Source organism: Balaenoptera ricei, chromosome 6 (genome assembly GCF_028023285.1).
Source record: "Balaenoptera ricei isolate mBalRic1 chromosome 6, mBalRic1.hap2, whole genome shotgun sequence".
In the NCBI taxonomy this organism is placed as follows: Eukaryota; Metazoa; Chordata; class Mammalia; order Artiodactyla; family Balaenopteridae; genus Balaenoptera; species Balaenoptera ricei.
Window position 1 is genome coordinate 109,535,288 of NC_082644.1, and position 20,725 is coordinate 109,556,012.

At 41.3% G+C, this 20,725-nt stretch overlaps 1 protein-coding gene across 7 annotated transcripts in view; it reads left to right on the top strand.

Annotated features, from left to right (window-relative positions):
- The window catches only part of CNTRL (centriolin), an 85,781-nt gene extending 65,880 nt beyond the window's left edge, over window positions 1–19,901 (top strand). For 3 of the 7 annotated variants that reach the window (XM_059925502.1, XM_059925507.1, XM_059925503.1), the window contains 18 exons: window positions 158–288; window positions 428–568; window positions 672–798; window positions 1,581–1,745; window positions 2,519–2,678; window positions 4,087–4,202; window positions 4,284–4,501; window positions 7,165–7,322; window positions 8,435–8,508; window positions 10,649–10,837; window positions 11,273–11,498; window positions 12,846–13,051; window positions 14,030–14,170; window positions 15,817–16,089; window positions 16,266–16,328; window positions 17,269–17,475; window positions 19,160–19,243; window positions 19,504–19,901. In XM_059925502.1, coding sequence (XP_059781485.1) covers window positions 158–288; window positions 428–568; window positions 672–798; window positions 1,581–1,745; window positions 2,519–2,678; window positions 4,087–4,202; window positions 4,284–4,501; window positions 7,165–7,322; window positions 8,435–8,508; window positions 10,649–10,837; window positions 11,273–11,498; window positions 12,846–13,051; window positions 14,030–14,170; window positions 15,817–16,089; window positions 16,266–16,328; window positions 17,269–17,475; window positions 19,160–19,216 — 2,652 coding nt within the window. In that variant the 3' untranslated portion in view covers window positions 19,217–19,243; window positions 19,504–19,901. The remainder of the gene's footprint in view (window positions 1–157; window positions 289–427; window positions 569–671; window positions 799–1,580; window positions 1,746–2,518; window positions 2,679–4,086; window positions 4,203–4,283; window positions 4,502–7,164; window positions 7,323–8,434; window positions 8,509–10,648; window positions 10,838–11,272; window positions 11,499–12,845; window positions 13,052–14,029; window positions 14,171–15,816; window positions 16,090–16,265; window positions 16,329–17,268; window positions 17,476–19,159; window positions 19,244–19,503) is intronic. The other 4 variants (XM_059925505.1, XM_059925506.1, XM_059925504.1 and 1 more) reach the window with 3 other exon arrangements.
- Window positions 19,902–20,725: the final 824 nt, after the last annotated feature.

The window sequence follows — 20,725 nt, forward strand, 5'->3', positions numbered from 1 at the left end:
GAATTCTTTTTTGAGAATTGGAGAGTCAAAGTGAATGAACATTTTTATCAGTCTTTCTGTATTGTCTTGTTTTCCAAGAGCTGTGCCAATTTACGATACCAATAGCCGTGAGAGAGTATTGTAACTGAATTGCTTTTAACGACAGTTTCTTTTCTAGACAAAAAATGCTGTTGAAAAATTCACTGATGCCAGAAGAAATTTATTGCAAACTGAGAAAGATGCTGAGGAGTTAGAAAGGAGAGCTCAGGAAACTGCTGTTAACCTTGTCAAAGCCGATCAGCAGCTCAGGTAGGTGGACTCCCTCAGCCATTGATGTCCTCGGTGAGATGAATGAGAAGTTTGATTCTAAGAGGACGATAATTGCTCTATGATAAACAATGCACGTCAAGTCTAAGGAGTCTGGGGGAAATAAAGAGATGTGTTTTAGATTGCTCCAGGCTGACACAAAGGATTTGGAGCAGCACAAAATCGAGCAAGAAGAAATCTTGAAAGAGATAAACAAAGTTGTTGCAGCAAAAGACTCAGACTTCCAGTGTCTAAACAAGAAGAAGGAAAAACTGACAGAAGAGTAAGTACGGCCTCTGCAGGCCTTCAAGGGGCTTCTGCTGGAAGGTGGCTCTTGGGGCTCTGTCTCCCTTCCAATTTGCTCTAGTACTGCTGGTGCTTTGTAGGCTGCAGAAGCTGCAAAAAGACATCGAGACCGCAGAACGCACTGAGGATCATCACCTGCAGGTGCTTAAAGAGTCGGAGACCCTCCTGCAGGCCAAGAGAGCAGAGCTGGAAAAGCTGAAAAGCCAGGTATGGCAGCAGACACCTTGAAAACCAGTTCATGCTGCTTTGAAACCTACATGCGTGTTATGATTATAAAAAGAAATACATGTTTGATTGTAGAAAAGACTGGAAAGTACATAATAAAGTATAAAGCATAAATGAGGCTGTATATCCTAGTGGTTAAGAATAGAGTCCAACCCAAATTTGAATCTCAGCTCAGTACGATATATTATTGAATAAGTGAGTCTCAAAACACAATATGCTCTGAGATCATTTATGTTAAATGTGTTTATGTATACTTATGTTTGAATTTTTAGTCTATACCAAAGTACAAACATGGTCGTCTGATAAGGGGGGATTGTGAATATTTTCTATTTTCTTCCTTTTGCATGTCTGCATTTTCTGCTTTTCTGTAACTAAATATGTATTGTCCTTAAAATTGTAAGTTTTAAATTTACAAAATGAATAAATTTTTTAAATCCTTGCCTAACTTCCATTGTCAAGGTGGTTGTCAATTGGAATAAACTATAGATATGAAAGTTCTTTGAAAACCATAACCTGAAGGATAATCATTATTATCATATTGTGGTTTTTGCTGTGATTTAAGTGTTTTTACCTATGTGAGCTCAAGGCCTTTATTAGGCATTTTATGCCTGTAGCCCCCTCAGCCTGGCCTTTCTGACTCTTGCAGCTAGGATTGTGAGAATTAGACTGCCTCCTTATTTCCCCACACAACCTTTAGCTGGACTAAATATTCCCCATCTCAGCACTTTGTCAGGCTTTGCATTCTTTACTTTTCTTTAATGCAGGTAACAGGTCAGCAGCAGGAGATGGCTGTCTTGGACAGACAATTGGGGCATAAAAAGGAGGAGCTGCATCTACTCCAGGGAAGCATGGTCCAGGCCAGAGCTGACCTCCAGGAGGCGCTGAGACTGGGAGAAACTGAAGTAGCTGAGAAGTACAGTCACATCAGGGTACATTTTTCAATAGTTTTTCTTAAGAGTCCTAGTATAGTCCTGTAGATTTATTTTGAGATATTTTCATTGGTTTCCCCCTAAAATGCAAATATAAATTCCTGAATCTTGATGCCTCTGTAACGAGCTTGGTGTTGTGCTATCTATCCATGCTGCGGCAGCCGTGCACAGCTCTCCCCCTGTCTTGTTTTCTGGACATGCCCAAGGTTTTATGCCTCTGTGCCCTTCTCATACTGTTTCTTCTCTAGGAGTTCCCTTTCTGGGAATGTCCAGATCCGACCCAGCTTTCATGGTCCAGCTTCATGCCACTAAGAAGGCTTCCCCAACTTTTCCTTTACCCTGGAAGGAGTTTCTCTCGATTCTGAGTTTAGTAGCACTCTGCACATTTCCTAGGGCACCTTAGCCTTTCGTGATCATGTTTCTGTTCCCTGCCTTATTTCCCCACCAGGTGCTAAGCCCCTTGAGGGCAGGAGATGTGTCCGAGTGAGCCTTTTTTCTCTGCAACACATTGCTTTGCTCATAGTAAATATTGCATATAAATTTTAAATGAAGATAACGTGTTACTTTTTTGCTTCTATTATACTGAAATATGTTAGTGTAAAATATAGTGCTGTTCTTGATGTAAAACTCAAACATGAGCATGTTTCCAAATGAGAATTTCTATGAAATGAGACAGTTAATAACAGAACTGATTTTAAAGTAATTTCTATTCATAACTTGGTGAAGGTGGGTTGACTTTTTTCTTTTCTTTTCTTTTCTTTTTCTTTGAACAGGAACTAAAATCTCTTCTGGAAGAACTGAGTTTTCAGAAAGGAGAACTGAATGTCCAGATTAGTGAGAAAAAAAATCAACTTTCACTTATAAAGCAGGAAATTGAAAAAGAGGAAGAAAATCTCCAGGTAGTTTTAGGGCAAATGTCTAAACATAAAACTGGTAAGTTTAAAGTTTAACCTTATTTCTAATCAAAGAAAAGCAGATTATAAAAGGAATATGATATTTTCTGCCACTCAAATTGACTAAAAGCAAAATAATCATCTTCATTGCTGACCAGGGTGTGATGAAAGAAGAGCACTTACAGGCTGTTGATTGAAGTATAAAATGGAACAACCTCCCAGTGTCTTAAGACTATTAAACTCACACCTGTTAAACCAGGTAGCCCATTTCCAGTTATCTAGAGAGGGCAAGCGTTTATGTACATCGCGGCGATATTTATTTTATTTCTCTCTTTTTTTTTTTTTTTAAGAAGTAAGCCTTTATTTCCTTGTTTTACAAATTAAGTTGACTGAGTCAGTTACTTGCAACAGAAATTATAATGACAAAATTTGGAAACAAATGACTAATTTAAAAATCATATTTTGGGCTTCCCTGGTGGCGCAGTGGTTAAGAATCCGCCTGCCAATGCAGGGGACACGGGTTCAAGCCCTGGTCCAGGAAGATCCCACATGCCGCGGAACAACTAAGCCCATGAGCCACAACTACTGAGCCTGCGCTCTAGAGCCCGTGAGCCACAACTACTGAGCCTGCGTGCTGCAACTACTGAAACCCGCACACCTAGAGCCCATGCTCTGCAACGAGAGAAGCCTGCGCACCGCAACCAAGAGTAGCCCCCGCTCACTGCAACTAGAGAAAGCCCACGCACAGCAACAAAGACCCAACGCAGCCAAAAATAAATAAAATAAATAAATTTTTTTTAAAAAACATATTTTAACATTTAATGACATGCAAAAATGCTGATGAAAGAAGAGTGAAAAAATAGATAAAAACTGAACATTGATTGTAGTCCCAATTTATTTTAAAATATATATATGTGTGTGTCTGTTCGTGTGCGTGCGCTCCTGGTAGGGAATACATCAAAATGCTATTGCAGTAGTGATTGTCTTTGGATGGTAGGATAATGATGGGTTTTCATTTTTTTTCTTTTATACTTTTTTCAAATTTTCTATAATGAACAAATATTTTTATAATCAGATAAAAGTAGTTAATGTTTAAAAATCTATATTTCAAAGGACAAAAGAATTGTTATATAAATCTCAGCTGATATATTTTAAAGTTTTTCCTATTTATTTTGATTTAAATTCTTTTAGGTAGGGTAAGTACTTTTTAGAACTAGATCTCTGTTGAATGTTTTCGTTTAAATGTTTATAACAAATTAATGTTTAGCAATACTTTTAAAGGCTTTTTACATTCAGAATACAATTAATTAGCTCCATTAATTCAGCACAACAAATATATTTTTATTATCTTTTGTTTCTTGTATCAGCCAGTAGCATTATTTTCTGTTTCATTTTGTAAATGTTTCCACATTCATTTAATTGCCTGGACCATGCTTTGTTTCTGTTAGAACTAAAGAATATTCTGGACATGTTGCAACTTGAAAACAATGAGCTGCAAAGTTTGAAGCTACAACATGACCAAAAGGTGTCTGAGTTAGAGAAGGCTCAGGTTGAAGTGCTAGAGGTAATAAACAAGCTGTTTTACCAGTAGTGAACCGTGGTCTTCCTCAGTTTGCATGGTTGACTCCTCTTTTATCTGCTTTAGGAGAAACTGGAGTTGGACAGTTTGCAGCAGACAGCCCTGCGACAGAAAGGGGAAATGGAGTGGCAGAAGCAGCTCTTGGAGAGGGACAAACGAGAAATTGAGCGAATAACTGCTGAGACCCGAGCACTGCAGTTGTGTGTTGAGTCTTTGTGCAAACAAAAGGAAGATCTCGAAGAGAAATGTGATGGCTGGGAGAAGAAGTTGGCACAAACCAAACGGTGAGAGCAGGAACAAGTAAGCTTGTAAGATCCCATCTGGAAGGCTAAAGCATTATTAACACACTATTCAAAAAATTGGAAAATTGAGAAAAGGCAAAAAAATACAAAATATGCCACAAACTCAGTATCACAATACAATTCACCAATAGCATTTTTGGGTGAATTTTCCTTTTAGGTTTTTTTTTTCCCTGAAAGCATTTTTTAAAATAACTTGTTGTGATTTTTTTTTTAAGTAAAATAATTTATGGTTGTTCGTGTGTAGGAAGACCCAGTCTTAACCCATTGTTAAGATTCAGTTCTCCTCAAATTGATCTATAGATTCAAAACAGTCACAGTCAAAATCCCAACAGGTTTTTTAAATAGAAATTGGCCATCTGATTCTAAAATTCATATTAAAATGCAGAGGACCTAGAATAGAATCTAAAACTTTTTAGATAATGACACCAAAACAACTTTGAAAAAGAACAAAAGTTTAGGGCTAATACTATGTGATTTCAAGACAGTATACAGCTATGGTAATCAAAACACTGTGGTATTGGTATAAAGATAGACAAATAAGTCAATGGAACAGAACAGAAGTCTGCAAGTAAACTCACAAATATAGGCACAACTGATTTTGACAAAGATGCAAAGTAGAGAAAAGATGGTGTTTTCAAAAACTGTTGCTAAAAGCTACATATCCAAAACCAAAAAAATGAACCTTGATCTATACCTCACACTACATATAAAAATTAACTCAAAATGGATCATAAACATAAATGTAAACCAAAATATAAAACTTGTAGGAGAAAACATAGGGGGAAAAAATCTTTGTGGCCTTGGGTTAGGCAAAAATTCCTTAGATAAGATGCTGAAAGCATGATCCATAAAAGAGTACATTGATAAAATTGGACCTCATCAAAATTTAAAACTTCTGTTTCTCAAAAAACACTGTTGAGGGCTTCCCTGGTGGCGCAGTGGTTGAGAATCTGCCTGCTAATGCAGGGGACACGGGTTCGAGACCTGGTCTGGGAAGATCCCACATGCCGCGGAGCAGCTGGGCCCGTGAGCCACAACTACTGAGCCTGCGCGTCTGGAGCCTGTGCTCCGCAACAAGAGAGGCCGCGATAGTGAAGAGGCCCGCGCACCGCGATGAAGAGTGGCCCCCGCTCGCCGCAACTAGAGAAAGCCCTCGCACAGAAACGAAGACCCAACACAGCCAAAACTAAATATAAAAATAAATAAATATTTCCATACAAGTACAAATATAAGATTTAAAAAAAAAAAAAAAAAAAAAAAAACACTGTTGAGATAATGAACAGACATGTCACAGACTGTGAGAGAAATCCTGACAACCATGTATCCGATAAAGGACGTGTACCCTGGATATAATGAACTCTCAAAACTCAGTAATTAGAAAATGAAGAACACAATTTTTCAGATGGGCAAGAGATTTGAAATTTTATTTAAGAAAATATATGGATGGCAGGTAAGCACATGAAAAGATGCTTGGTATCGTTAACCATTAGGGAAATGCAAATTAAAACCACAATTAGATATCATTACACACCTAATAGAATAGCTAAGATTAAACACTGACCATATCAAATGCTAGCGAGGAACTTTCATACACAATTGGTGGGAGTATAAAATGTTAGTAAGACCACTTTGGAAAATAGTTTGGCAGTTACTTAAAAATGCAAGCATACACCTAGCAGAAGATCTAGCTTTCCCGCACCTAGAGGTGAAAGCATGTGTCCATACAAAAACTGTACATTGATGTTCATAGCAGCTTTATTTGCAGTAGCCAAAAACTGGAAACAACCTAAATGCCCATCAGCTGGTGAATAGATTAGCAAATTATCGTATAGCCATACCATAGAATACTACTCAGCAATAAAAAGCAATGGAGGATTGATACAAATTCATGGATGAATCTTAAAGTAACTATGCTTACTGAAAGAAGCCAGACAAAAACCAGTCCATAGTGTATGATTCCATTCGTGTAAAGGAATGCATGCTCATACATACCTGTTTTTTGGACAAATCCTATTATACATACAGTGTGTTTCCTGCTTTTTCATTTATCAGAAGTTAGTGATCCATTTTAATCATGTTTTTTAAAATTAATTAATTTATTTTTTGGCTGCGTTGGGTCTTCGTTGCTGCGCGCAGGCTTTCTCTAGTTGCGGCAAGTGGGGGCTACTCTTCGTTGTGGTGCGCGGGCTTCACATTGCGGTCGCTCCTCTTGTTGCAGAGCACAGGCTTTAGGCGCGTGGGCTCAGTAGCTGTGGCTTAAGGGCTCTAGCGCACAGGCTCAGTAGTTGCGGCGCACGGGCTTAGCTGCTCCACAGCATGTGGGATCTTCCCAGACCAGGGCTCGAACCCGTGTCCCCTGCATTGGCAGGCAGATTCTCAACCACTGCGCCACCAGGGAAGCCCCCCAAATGTTCTATTTGGAAAGCTGAAAATAAGATTCCTTTTGAAAATGAGTTGAAGAGCCTTACATTTTGTTAATATTTAATAACATTTAATAATTTGGTAAATTATTAATATTTATTTATTAATATCATCCAGACTCCACAACTACATTGTGAAACATAACACTGTTCCTTAGTTGTCGCGTGTGTGTGCTTAGACATTTTGTATTTGACAGTCTAACTTATTCTCCATTTGTATTGTAGGGTTTTAGCAGCTACAGAAGAGAATAGCAGAACAAAGCAATCAGCCTTAGAAAAGTTGGAGGTGGATGTCAGAAAACTGCAGCAGGAGCTAGACCAGCTAAACAGAAACAAACTCTCACTGCATGAAGACATCGCGGCCACCCAGCTGCAGCTCCAGGGTATGAGGCAGCACAGCAGGAGAGATGTGACCTGCTTCCTTTTGCTAGATTCTTTTTTTAATTGTTTGCTTTCTTATTACAGAAATAATTCATGCTACAGGGCATGGGGTTTCTTTTAGAAGTGAGAAAGATGTTCTAAAATTAGGTATGGTGGTGGTTGTACAACTCTGTGAACTTACTGAAAGCCATGAAGTTGTATACTTTAAATGGGAGAAAATGCATGGTATGAGAATTACATCTAAGTAAAGCTATTTTTTAAAAAGACTAATTCATATTCTTTAGAGAACAATTTAAAAACATGGCAAAACGACAAAATAAAAATTACTATTCACCTCACTCCTCAGAGATAATTTCTATTATCAATTTAGTAAATATCCTTCCAGCTTTTTCCTTGGGGAGTGTGTGTGTGTGTGTGTGTAGATTTAAAAACAAAAACAAAGATGCAAATAACATCTTTATTAGCAACTCTTTATAAAGCCTCATGATTGTTTATTTATAAGTTACTAAGTAATTCTAGCCAACAGTATACTGTTGAGCACTTACTGTGTCCTGGACATGATACAGGTGTTTCATATGCATTTTATCACTTAATCCTTGTAACATTTTTATGAGGTAGAAACTATTATTTCACCCATTTACAGATAAAGCAACTTAAGCCTAGTTTCCTTGCGACTCGCCTAAGTGAGAAGTGACTTGCTCAAACTTACACAGCTAGTAAGTGACAAAACCAGTACAGATATAAAATTTATTCCCAAATTGTCTTCCTGAAAGGTTGTACCAAATTTATATTTTTATCAGCAATGTGGATTTTAAACCATGCACCTCATCAACATTAGGTATTATGTGTAAATTTTCATCGTGAGGTTTTGAACATGTAACATCTCTTTTTTTTTTTTTTGAACATGCAAGTCTTTAAAAACGTGGGCTCCAAGTCCAGATCTGGATTGCGCATGTACCTCTTTTGGCCTTTAATAAGATAGGGTGGCATAGTCATACATTTAACAGAAGGAAGTATAAATTCACTTCTACTCTACTACTCTAAGGGGACTGATAGGAATCTGGAACATGTATACATATGTATTTCTTATTTTATGTAAATGTTATTTCTGTAGAAAAACGAGAAGCAGTAAACTCATTACAGGAGGAACTAGCTGATGTCCAAGACCACTTGAACCTAGCAAAACAGGTAAGCCTCACAAAGGTAATCTTCTAGTAGTGTCCTGAAGGCATGCAGATAATTGGTTGAAATAACAAATCAAGTAGCCTGGTTCCTTTTCACATGAGCAGGTCCCTTAGAACCATTTATAAAACACAAATATATACAAAAATTTTGATGCAGGGGCTTCCCTGGTGGCACAGTGGTTGAGAGTCTGCCTGCCAATGCAGGGGACACGGGTTCGAGCCCTGGTCTGGGAGGATCCCACATGCTGCGGAGCAACTGGGCCCGTGAGCCACAGCTACTGAGCCTGCGCGTCTGGAGCCTGTGCTCCGCAACGAGAGAGGCCGCGATAGTGAGAGGCCCGCGCACTGCGATGAAGAGTGGCCCCCACTTGCCGCAACTAGAGAGAGCCGTTGCACAGAAACGAAGACCCAACACAGCCAAAAAAAAAAAAAAAAAAAAAAAAAATTTTGATGCAGAGCAGTGATTTTCCAGTTTATTTTAGCCCTAGAATTCTTTATTCAAACAACGTTTTACTCGAAGCTAATAAGTAAGGTCGTGGCTAAAAGAGCCCAACAGTCCCTCAGCAGCTGCTCTGGGGGCTTCAGGGACCAGATGGACCATCTCTTATCCATGGCACAGATGAGGCCTGCAAAGGCTGGGCTTAGATTTGATCACTCGTTGAGCTGCAGAATAATGGCCAAATCTGGGCCTTCATCTTGTCAGATATTGAATAGAGCAGATTCTTTTCTTTTTTCTTTTTAATTTATTTATTTGGCTGCGTTGGATCTTCGTTGCTGAGCGCGGGCTTTCTCTAGTTGCGGTGAGTGGGGGCTGCTCTTCGTTGTGGTGCACGGGCTTCTCATTGCGGTGGCTTCCCTTGTGGCGGAGCACGGGCTCTAGGCACACGGGCTTCAGTAGTTGTGGCACGCGGGCTCAGTAGTTGTGACTCGTGGGCTCTAGAGCGCAGGCTTAGTTGCTCTGCGGCATGTGGGATCTTCCCGGAGCAGGGCTCGAACCCCTGTCGCCTGCACTGGCAGGCGGATTCTTAACCACTGCACCACCAGGGAAGCCCCTAGAGCAGATTCTTTACCCTTGTACTTCTGATCATCTTCTTAAGGTAATTCAGTGTTGCCCTGTGAGATTATTGCCAAAATTTGAGTTTCAGAGAAACTCAAGCAAGTTTTGGGCCTCAGTTTCCACTCTGTAAATTACAGGTTAGATTAGACATCTAAATTCTCTTCCTTCTACCTTTAAGATTCTGTGTTTCTAAGATAGATAAAACCTAAATTATTCTATCTTTTAAGAAGTCTTATTCAGGTTCGTATGAATATTTTCTGTGTTGTTAGAAATACGGTAACTTTTTCAAAAGTGCTTAATTTGGGTTCCTTGAAGAAAGAAGTACTTATTGTTGTCTGAGGTTTTTTTTTTTTTTTTTTGGCTGTGTTGGGTGTTTGTTGCTGCACGTGGGCTTTCTCTAGTTGTGGCGAGCGGGGGCTACTCTTCGTTGTGGCATGCGGGCTTCTCATTGCGGTGGCTCCTCTTGTTGCGGAACACGGGCTCTAGGCACGCTTGGGCTTCAGTAGTTGTGGTGTGCGGGCTCAGTAGTTGTGGCTTGCAGGTTCTAGAGCACAGGCTCAGTAGTTGTGGCGCACGGGCTTAGTTGCTCCGCGGCATGTGGGATCTTCCCAGACCAGGCCTCGAACCTGTGTCCCCTGCATTGGCAGGTGGATTTTTAACCACTGCACCACCAGGGAAGTCCTGTTGTCTGAGTTTTTTAACCTGTATAAATGTTTCAAATAGTAACAAAACCATGACTTTAGGTTCATTTTCAGAGTTACGCCTTATTCACAGCTTTTCTTAATCTTAGCAATCCTGTGAGGTGGGTGTTGTTTATTCCCATCTCAGTGACAAGGCAGCTAAAGCTCGGAGGAACTGAGTCTCTTGCTGAGGTTCTGACATCTCTGTCATCCTAGGTACTAAAAAGAGGGAAGCCAGTGATTAAATTGAGTTTCAGGTACCTTTGTATGTTTGTTGAAATATTAAAGGATATGGAACTTTTATGCTTTAACTTTGTCAGACTTAGTAGATAGATGTAGCTGTGGCACTAGCCACCTGTAATGAAGGTGGCTTTGTCCGTAGTTTCAATTTGTTCTTTCACCTGAAGGACCTGCTCCACACCACCAAGCGTCAGGATGCACTGCTCAGTGAGCAGACCAGGCTCCAGGAGGACATCAGAGAACAAGTAAAGAAGTTGGAAGTCTGCCGAAAAGAAGAGGAAACAAAACAACAACAACTGCAGGTGTTTCAGAATGAGGTTGAAGAAAACAAGGCCAAACTAGCCCAACAGGAAATGGTACCGCACATCTATGACATTCTATAAGAGGAAACATTTTACCACTTGTGTGAGCTTTTTTCCCCTGGCAGAAAGCTGCTGAGAAGTATCCCCCTTGGGACTAGCTTCCCTCACCTGCCCTGTGTGACCAGAGGGGATTTTACACCAACTCTTTGACTCCCTTGGTATTAATATTATGGGCCATTAAGACCATAGAACAGGCCCGGTAAGGAATCTTGATGGCCACCTGCCAGTTCCTGCTTGAATCCGCTCCTCACATGCTGGCCAAACAGTTTTCCAGTCCCTACTTGATCACCTTTGTAAAGAGAACTCACTCTCTGTCCCCATGGGCTGTTTTCTACTTTCTCTTGAACTGGAATCTATCTAGTGTCCATGAAGATTCCCTCAGGACACTGGGTATTTGTTATTTTATGACTAAGGTTGTTCTCTATTAAGATGTTTCAGAGACTCCAGAAAGAGAGAGAAAGTGAAGAAGAAAAATTAGAAGCCAGTAGAGTGACCCTGAAGGAGCAGCGGCAGCAGCTGGAAAGGGAGATAGCAGACCAGAAAGGCAGACTGGAGCAGGTGCTCACCAAGGTGCTGGTGGCTGAAGAGCGTGTCAGGACTCTGCAGGAAGAGGAAAGGCAGGGTGAGACCCTGGAGAAGACGCTCTCCCAAACCCGTATGTATCCTGGAACATTGCACTGAGGGCGGGGAAATCTGCTGATTGTCGTGTAAAATGTGCAAAGGAGTCCCAGGCCCCAGCTATGGCCCAGACAGGAGGCAGGACAAGCACAGTGGGAAGAATGGTCCCTCATTTGGCCCTCCCAGCGCTGTGAGAGATGAGGGGACAGGCTCAGAGGGACAGAGGGGATTTGTCTTTATGGAGATAGGATTTGATTCCAAGACTGTTAGGTCTTTTTACCTTTACCGTATTGCTTTCTTCGAGAGTGCTGTCTCAAGGAAGTGGAACATTAAGGCAGAGAAGTGCCAAAAGGTGCTCTAAAGGCTTTCTATAAAGTACATTAATTCTGAGCTTTGGAACAATGATCCATTTCATCTCAACCTATTAAAACAAACCCCACAATATTAACAATTCTACTTCTGTCTAAATTTGACATAGTGAACGGTACCAAGATACAGATGTTGGCCTTTGGGTTTGTTTACTCTCTCGAGCCATACATAAATGAAGTTGACATGGGAATCCAGGGTAAATGATTGTTCTCACATCAATAAATGAGTTTTCTTTTTCTTAGGCTTTAGGTTTTAATAATGCTCAGAAAATGTTGTTCTACCTTTAGTGAACTCAGTGGACTTGGGATCTGAAAGGGTTATTATTCCTTTTTCCCTGGGAACTCTTGATGCATCCAGACCCAACCATTTCATTATGAAACTGAAACTTAACAAATATGCTGAGTCTGACCATTGCCAGAGGTGTGAGAAGTGAAATCTGGGCGGGGTGTTGCTTTACAGAGGGTGATTAGAAAAATCTGTTTTAAGTATCACCGTTGTGCATAAGCATTATTTATTGAGTACTCACTATGTACTAGGTGTTTGCATACATGATTCCCATTGAACACCAGGAAGTACGTTTCTTCTGTAGAAAATAAGACGTGTGCCATTCCAAATCCTGTGTTCTTTTCACTGCGCTGCCTCCCATGAAGGAAGAAATACTGTGTGCCTCCCTTTATTAAAATTAGGTTTATAAAAAACATTTCAGCAGTCTGTTCCATGTTCCCTGCACCTCAGGTTTGGTGCTCTCTGGTCTCAAAGACTCAAAAGGGAAGACAGTAGCTGTCTGTCGCTTTGGGATCAGGCCTCTGGGAACAAATTACATCAAGAGGCACCCTTCTCTGGGCCTTTTTCTGGGCCTCTGATGTGGGTCAGGGGAGACCTGGACAACTGAGTGATGGAGGAAAGTGCCTGAGTGGGTGGCATGTCGTTGTGGAGTCTGCCCACGAGGGAAGGAAAGCTCTGCCCACGGCCAGCCCAGAGCCTCGGGCTAAGCTACCTAAAATGCTCATTTCAGAACGACAGCTTTCAGAACGGGAGCAGCAGTTACTGGAGAAGTCACGCGAGCTTCTGGCTCTGCAGAAAGAGACGGACTCTGTGCGGGCAGACTTCAGCCTCTTGCGGAACCAGTTCCTGACAGAGAGAAAGCAAGCCCAGAAGCAGGTCGCCAGCCTCAAGGAAGCACTTAAGATCCAGCGGAGTCAGCTGGAGAAGAACCTTCTCGTGAGTACCCACTGCCCTGGCAGTTTATGAGGAGATGATGCCTTTAAATTTTTAATGAAAATACTTCTTCAGTGTAGAGAAAATAAATTACCTGTCAACCAAGTCCCTAACCCAACTGTGGTTTTTGGTGCATCTACGCATAATTTGTTCCTGAAGCTGATGGTAGATTTTGCCAGAGTCTGGGCTCAGCCCTAGAGGAGCTGTCTGGCTGGCTGGAACGACGGTTGTGTGCACAGACAACGTCAGCACTGAGCAGAGAGCGCCCTCAGCGGTCCAGCCTCTGCTCACATCTCCCCAGCAGGGTCGAGGAGGGGGTTGGGGAAGGAAAGCCTCTGAAGACATTCTTACCCAGCTGCAGTCTGTGCTCACAGGTTTTTCTCATCACGCCCTTTTCGGTCAACATTAGTTTTAATCATTATCCTAAAACCGGGAAGCTCAACCTACCATGGTTTTATCCCTGGAAATGAATTGTGGGAGGTGACACTCAGATGAGTTCAAAACAGTGTATGGTGGGTGGAGGCCAGTGGGCAGCAACGGGGGCTGTCACAGGAATGGATTTTTCTAACACCCGTTGGAGGAATTAATGTAGCCCTGTTGAATGGTACTTTCCAACCAGGTGTGTTTCCCAAAGGGTGATATGCTTACAACCAGTGATGGGCAACATGATTGTAAAGATAGTATGTAGATGTCTAGATTTTAATCCTCCCAGGAACCCTATGACGGTGGCTATAGTTAACATCTTACAGGCAAGGGAAAGTAACCTAGTATCAATGGTAATGTTGCAGATCTAGGATTCAGACTCTGGGCTTACAGACTGACCACATGTTTACTCCCAGCTCTACCACAGCTGCTAAAGAAGGCAGGTAGATTATCCCCATTTTATAGCTGAAGCCTAGACGAGAAATGAAGTCACAGAGCTAGTGAGTGCATAAGCCAGTAACGCACACCTCCAGAGTCATTCTCCTCCTCTGGTGCTAGGAGCAAAAGCAGGAGAACAGCTGCATGCAGAAGGAAATGGCAACCATCGAACAGGTGGCCCAGGACAACCATGAGCGGGCCAGGCGCCTGATGAAGGAGCTCAGCCAGATGCAGCAGGAGTACACGGAGCTCAAGAAACAGGTGCGCCCACACCCCACGGGACTCGGGCAGAGCTTTATTTCTTCCATAGCTCTTTTAAAAGGAGTATTTCTTTGGGAAAATCGTGAAAAGCTAATTAATAAAATCTGTTTTTCTAGTTTTGAAATGTAGAAATGCACCTCTGCAAGAAAAAAAGTATTTGTTCAAAATATACTTTTTTTAAATTAATTTTTATTGGAGTAGAGTTGCTTTACAATGTTGTTAGTTTCTACTGTACAGCAAAGTGAATCACCTATACATATACATATATCCCCTCTTTTTTGGATTTCCTTCCCATTTAGGTCACCACAGAGCATTAAGTAGAGTTCCCTGTGCTATACAGTAGGTTCTCATTAGTTATCTATTTTATACATAGTATCAGTAGTGTCAAAATATACTTTTAAAATGCCCTTAAGTTCAACAAGGTTTTTATGTTAGTTTTTGAAAGAAAAATGGCAGCTCTTCAGCATAAAATTTTATCATGTCCCAAAGCACTGTATTGAAATGTTAGATTTTATGTCAGAAACAAGTCTATAAGAGCCAAACCCCTGGGGAAGGAAAAAATGACCCCCGGGGAAACCTTTGATAACCTGTAATGTTGCCAAGCTGAGGGTGGGAAAGCAGTTCACGCTAGATGGAGAGTCTAACCCTAGACCCCCCTGGTGTCCCTTAGCCATTGGCAGCAGCTGGGCCACCCCAGAGCTCTAGTCTAGTCAGGCTGCTGGGGCCACTCGGTTGACCCTGCTACACCTTGTCCTTTGGATAACCCTACGTGGCCATTCAGTTTCATCTGTGCCTATAGCCACCCGCCCCCAGCCCTGCCCCCCCCCCCCCCCCCCACACACACACACACGCTTTGGCTCAAGAAAAAATAACTGTTTTATTTAAAGGCCCCCCCAGCCTCTGCAAACTTGGAAGGGCAGTCAGAAGTGGGTATGACTGTAATATCTTCACTAAGCTCTTTATTATGGAGAGAGCCACATAGGGTAGTCTCAGGTATTAAACACAAACTGTAAAACCTGAGGAAACCTCCTGACTGCCGAAACCACCAGATTCTTCACCCATAAAATGAAAACATTTGACCAGATCTTTTCTAAGGCCCCTTCCAGCATTAACATTTATAATCTAGATCACTTACGGCTTGTTTAGGTAAATGGCCCTTTTCTCATTTGGGTACCACTAAGGTGCTTTGTATAAATTCTCACCTAGTTCTTGCATTTCGGGATGCAAGGTATTATCTTCATGTTAAATGAGGTAAGAGAGGCTCAGAAGTTAGCTAACTTGCCCTAAGTCATACTGGTAATGTTTACTGGAAACGAGATTGGAATCCAGCTCTGTCTAGCTCCAGAGAGACTGACTTCTATAGAGTAATGCACCTTCAAGGAACATGGCACCCATGCTTTTCTAAATGGAAGTTGCTTCAGTCAAAATGTCAGTAAAATCGTTTACTTGGTAGCTTATAGATACTTGAATAGCTGAAAAATCACAAGTTTTTACCATTCTAATCATCGTAATTAACATTTGTAGGTCTGTAAATACATGACACGTGTATTTAAAACATTAAATTTAAATCATTAACAATAACAGTTCAATTCCAGGTAAGTCCCGAACTTTACCTAGTAGTTATTTGACTCTCACTCACTCCTTAGATGGAAAACCAAAAAGATTTGGAAAGAAGACAAGTGGAAATCAGTGAAGCAATGAGGACACTTAAGTCTGAAGTGAAAGATGAAATCCGAACCAGCCTGAAGAATCTTAACCAGTTTCTTCCAGAACTACCAGCAGATCTGGAAGCTGTTTTGGAAAGGAACGAAAACCTAGAAGGAGGGCTGGAAAGCTTGAAAGAGAACTTTCCATTCCCCGTGAGTGAGAGACCATCGCCTTTTGAAGAAAAACTGAATTTTTCTCATGTTCACATAATGGTAAGGGTTTATCCTGCTATTCTGTGGACTTCATAAAAGGATAATTTGGTTCCCACCTACCCTAGACAAGCTCAAACACAGACTTGAGGGTGGAAGAGGGTTAGAGGAGGGAAGGGTGGGTTGGTTACTGATGGTGGTGCTTAGAGACTCTTTGTTTCCCTTTCCCTCTGAAAAAGGATGAACACTGGCGTGGAGAAGCACTCCGAGAGAAACTGCGTCACCGTGAAGATCGACTCAAGGTTGCCCTTTTAAAAGAAAAATACAGTATAAGATACTTGGCATATTGAGGAGAGTGGGGGAAATTGCTCTGTTGCAGCTCTCACGGCAGTTTTATAGATTACACGTTCGAAGCTCAGAGAAGGGTCTCTTTCTATAGGCAGCTGAAAACAGGTGTCTAGAATAGGTCATTGTTGACCTAAAAATTTGGGGGTTGAGAGTTTAGGTGGGAGTTGGAAAATGAGAGTGAGTTAGATAGAACAAGAGAGGACAGAATGCATCTTTGGCGAACGGCCACTTACAGCGAGGGCTGAGAAGGAGCCATGGGCAGTACCAAGTGAGTGGAGGCCCTTGACATCAAATAGCCTCCAGCCACATGTGACTGTTTAAATGTAAATTCACTTTAATTAAATCAGGTTAAAAATTCAGTTCTTCAGTTACATTTCAAGTGCTCAAAGGCCACACATGACCAGTGGCTACTACAGTGGGCAGCACAGATATAGAACATTCCCGTCATCACAGAAAGTTCTGTGGGACAGCGCTTGCTGTTGACTTTAATAAGAGCATCATTTCAGAGGTACGGTGGGGAAGCCAGAACGTAGTATGGGGTTGAGGATTACATACATTGTGAGAGACTCTGAAGATATCAAGTATAAACCAATCTTCTAAGTCTGGGCAGTAAAGAGAGAGAGATGAGGCAGTCATTTAATGGGGAGGCCAGGGATGCTGAAATCCTAAGTGCTGTGACAGCAGAGAGAACAGGCTGAGTTAAAGGCCCAGTTAATGACAACACAGAGAGTAGCCATCTGGCACCTCCTACCTTTTTTTTTTTTTTTTTAAGGACAAGAAGAGGATTTTCAGCAGCCATTCCTATTTTATGATAGTCAGATTTGCCTATCAAATGTTAAATGTGAGGAAGGTACCCAGTATTAGTTCTAATATATTCTACCGTAACACTTTCAGGCCCAGCTTCGACACTGTATGTCCAAGCAGGCAGAAGTGTTAAGCAAAGGGAAGCGGCAGACAGAGGGCACTTTACACAGCTTGAGGAGACAAGTGGATGCCTTAGGGGAATTGGTCACCAGCACATCTGTAGATTCCACGTCATCACCCAGTCTGTCTCAGCTAGAGTCTTCCCTTGCAGAGGACTCCCATCTTGGACCAAGCCAGGTAGGAGGAAGCTCTTCACAAGGGGTCTGACTTATACATGGAAAGTACCTGAAAGCTTTGGGGTCCGTAATCTTGAGGAGACTCAGAAGGATATGAATGCCACCTTCAAATCTCTGAAAAACTTGTCTTAGGAAAGAATTGCTTTTTCATGGTCCCTGCAGAGACTGGAATCAATTGGTTGGTAGATGTATAAAGAGGATAAGCTGATGATTTAGGGAATAGCCTAGGAAACTGGGTGACCTGTCAGGGATACAGTTAATTCTTCTATAAATGCCTTCCACTTCTGGATATCCTTATCGTCTACTTGGTCAATATAAAGAGTTTAGGGAATTCCCTGGTGGTCCAGTGGTTAGGACTCTACTCTCACTGCTGAGGGCCCGGATCGATCCCTGGTTGGAGAACTAAAATCCCATAAGCTGGGACTTCCCTAGTGGTGCAGTGGTTAGGAATCCGCCTGCCAACGCAGGGGACACGGGTTCGAGCCCTGGTCTGGGAAGATCCCACATGCCGCGAAGCAACTAATCCCGTGCACCACAACTACTGAGCCTGCACTCTAGAGCCCGCGAGCCACAACTACTGAGCCCAAGTGCCACAACTACTGAAGCCTGCACACCTAGAGCCCATGCTCCACAGCAAGAGAAGCCCGCGTACCGCAATGAAGACCCAATGCAGCCAAAAATAAATTCAACAACAACAAAAAAACAGAAGTTATAAAATCCCATAAGCTGTGCGGCACGGCCAAAAAAAAAGTTTAGACCTCTGAAACCAACTTGAGTCCCAGTTTAGTCTGTCCATTTGGGAAGATGACTGTGCCAACTGTTAATCCTCAGCAAAGTTTGAACAGGGAGTTTCAACTCTTAACTGAGAGTCCATTACAAGAAAAACCCTGGATTTCACAAGTTTTCTGTGTGAGACTTACATAAGGTTAATAATTATTTAGGAGGAACATAAAATATACTTACGGAATCAGTAAATAACACAGTATTACTGTCAGAGACGGATAATAGCTACCATCTTGTGTGCCTACTGTGTATGTGTACTAAACACTTTATCTCATTTACATCCTGGGAAGTAGGATTTATCCCTCTATATAGATAAGGAAATGGTATAAAATGAAAAATGATGTCAAGGTCACAGCAAAAGACAAAACCAGGAGTTAAGAGGCTCACCTTTCTTTACCACAGAGTGGTATATTGTATGGTTGAGACACGAGAACATTCAAGGCCAGTTGCATCTTTAATAGACACACAGCTCGCTCATTAGCAGCAGAGCCAAGATTTGAATGATTACCTTAAAACCTTTCATAGTAGGATCCAAGTCAGATACAGGCCAAAACCATCATGGGCCTCAGGGCAGGCCTTGAGGAACAATGTGTCAGAGGCACAGAGCACTGAAGAGTAGATGACTCTGGAGGTAAGAGAGCCCAGAATAGTGGGAGATGACTAGACAGGGGTTTGGGGGCCAGGTTAAATTCTTAGCTCATGGTGGCAGCCAGAAGAGTTCAGGTGCTCTAAATCCAAGAGTAACAGAGGAGTGTTTGAGGAACAATGAGTAGAGGTGAGTTTGTTAGAATTATTTTGGACTCTGGAGTCATAATCTAGGTCTACGTGGGATAAAAGTCTGAACTAGGTTGGAATTAAGAGACTGGCTTCTGAGCCTAATGTTTTATCTTCCTTCGTTTCAGAGCTCCTTCCAAGTTCTACAAGGTCTGTCACAATCACTAGACAGTTACCGACACTGATGCCATTCCCAGTCTCCTGCTCACAGGGTACATGTTACAAAGAGTTCTTTTAACCTGCATTTTCAATTGGAAGATCTTGAATTCTAGTTTATCAGTCTTAAGTAAACTTCTGACTTTTCTCTTGGATAATTTCATACAGTGGTTCATCTTAAAACATTTTTCCGAAGAGGTACTCAAGTATATATTTTACCTGTTAGCCATGATGCTATCATTTAATTCTGTTAATCTAGTTAAAACCTGTTTTTACTGTTGCAAGGGTTCATCCTGACTTTCTCATCTTGTTGTAGGAAAAGAGCGGCTCAGCCAGATGAAGACTGTCTTGCATAAATGTGAGGAAATACCTTTTCCGCTACCTCACCAACTTCATAATTAGAATGCCACTTGCTTTTTATCAGGAACCAGTGAATTCAAATGCTGAAACTCCACTTGTACAATTACCATCAGGGTTTTTGTAAGTCACTTGTACATATGGGAATAATTGTATACAATTTAAACCAGGGTCCTAGATGGCTGAGGGTTTTTTCACTTTGAAATGCGTTATTATAAAACCAATACTGATCTGAATCTATAAACTGGTAAAATCTATAGTTAGAAAGGTTAAAAAAAATGTACTTAAGCCCCTCTTCATTAATAGTGCCAGAAGTTATTTTTGGATTTGTTTAAAATCTGTATTCATATAAAAATAAAAGATAAAGTAAATTTAGGTCTGACATCTGACTTTACACTTCACATATCTACAGTTAAGTCATAAAATTTTTACCTAAATGTCAGTCTTTCAAGTGATTTTCCATCTCTGCCTGCAGGATGAAGTATGTTGTACCTATCAATGAATATATTTTATTACTTGAAAATATCTGTTATAAAACTATTATATATACTTCAGGTGATTTTCCTTAACCAAAAATATTCTGTGGTAGAAAATTAGGAGAACTTTGGACTTTGGAGAATCTGACCCAGTGGTAAATTCAAATTGTGTTCAGACTGTTTGTTTTAAAATATCCCCAAGGACTCTTCTAGGCCCCTATACAGCTTTTGAACCGTAACAGGTATTATATATCATGTTGTGTATAGCACGGTGAGTAATCTCTCACCACCAACTGAGGTTTATATTCCTAAAAAGTTGTTTGGCTAGAGCTGGACCATTAAGATATAGAGATATGGGATAGGGACTTCGCTGGTGGTCCAGTGGTTAAGACTCCACGCTTCCACTGCAGGGGGTCGCACAGGTCTGATCCCTGGTGGGGGAACTAAGATCCCTCATGCCACGTGGCACAGCCAAAAGAAAAAAAAAGATACGGTATAAATACGATTAAAGACAATGAAAATGGCATAAAATTTATTAACACACATTAAGTTCTAGAAAACATCTACTTCCAAAATAAAACTGATTTGGTAGTCATATTGTTTCATTTTCACAAGTCTTCGCAAAATGCTTAAAATCCTGGCATATCCACAATTACTGAAATCCTTCAAGGACGCAGTTTCCTGGTCTGTCCATATGCTGAACGA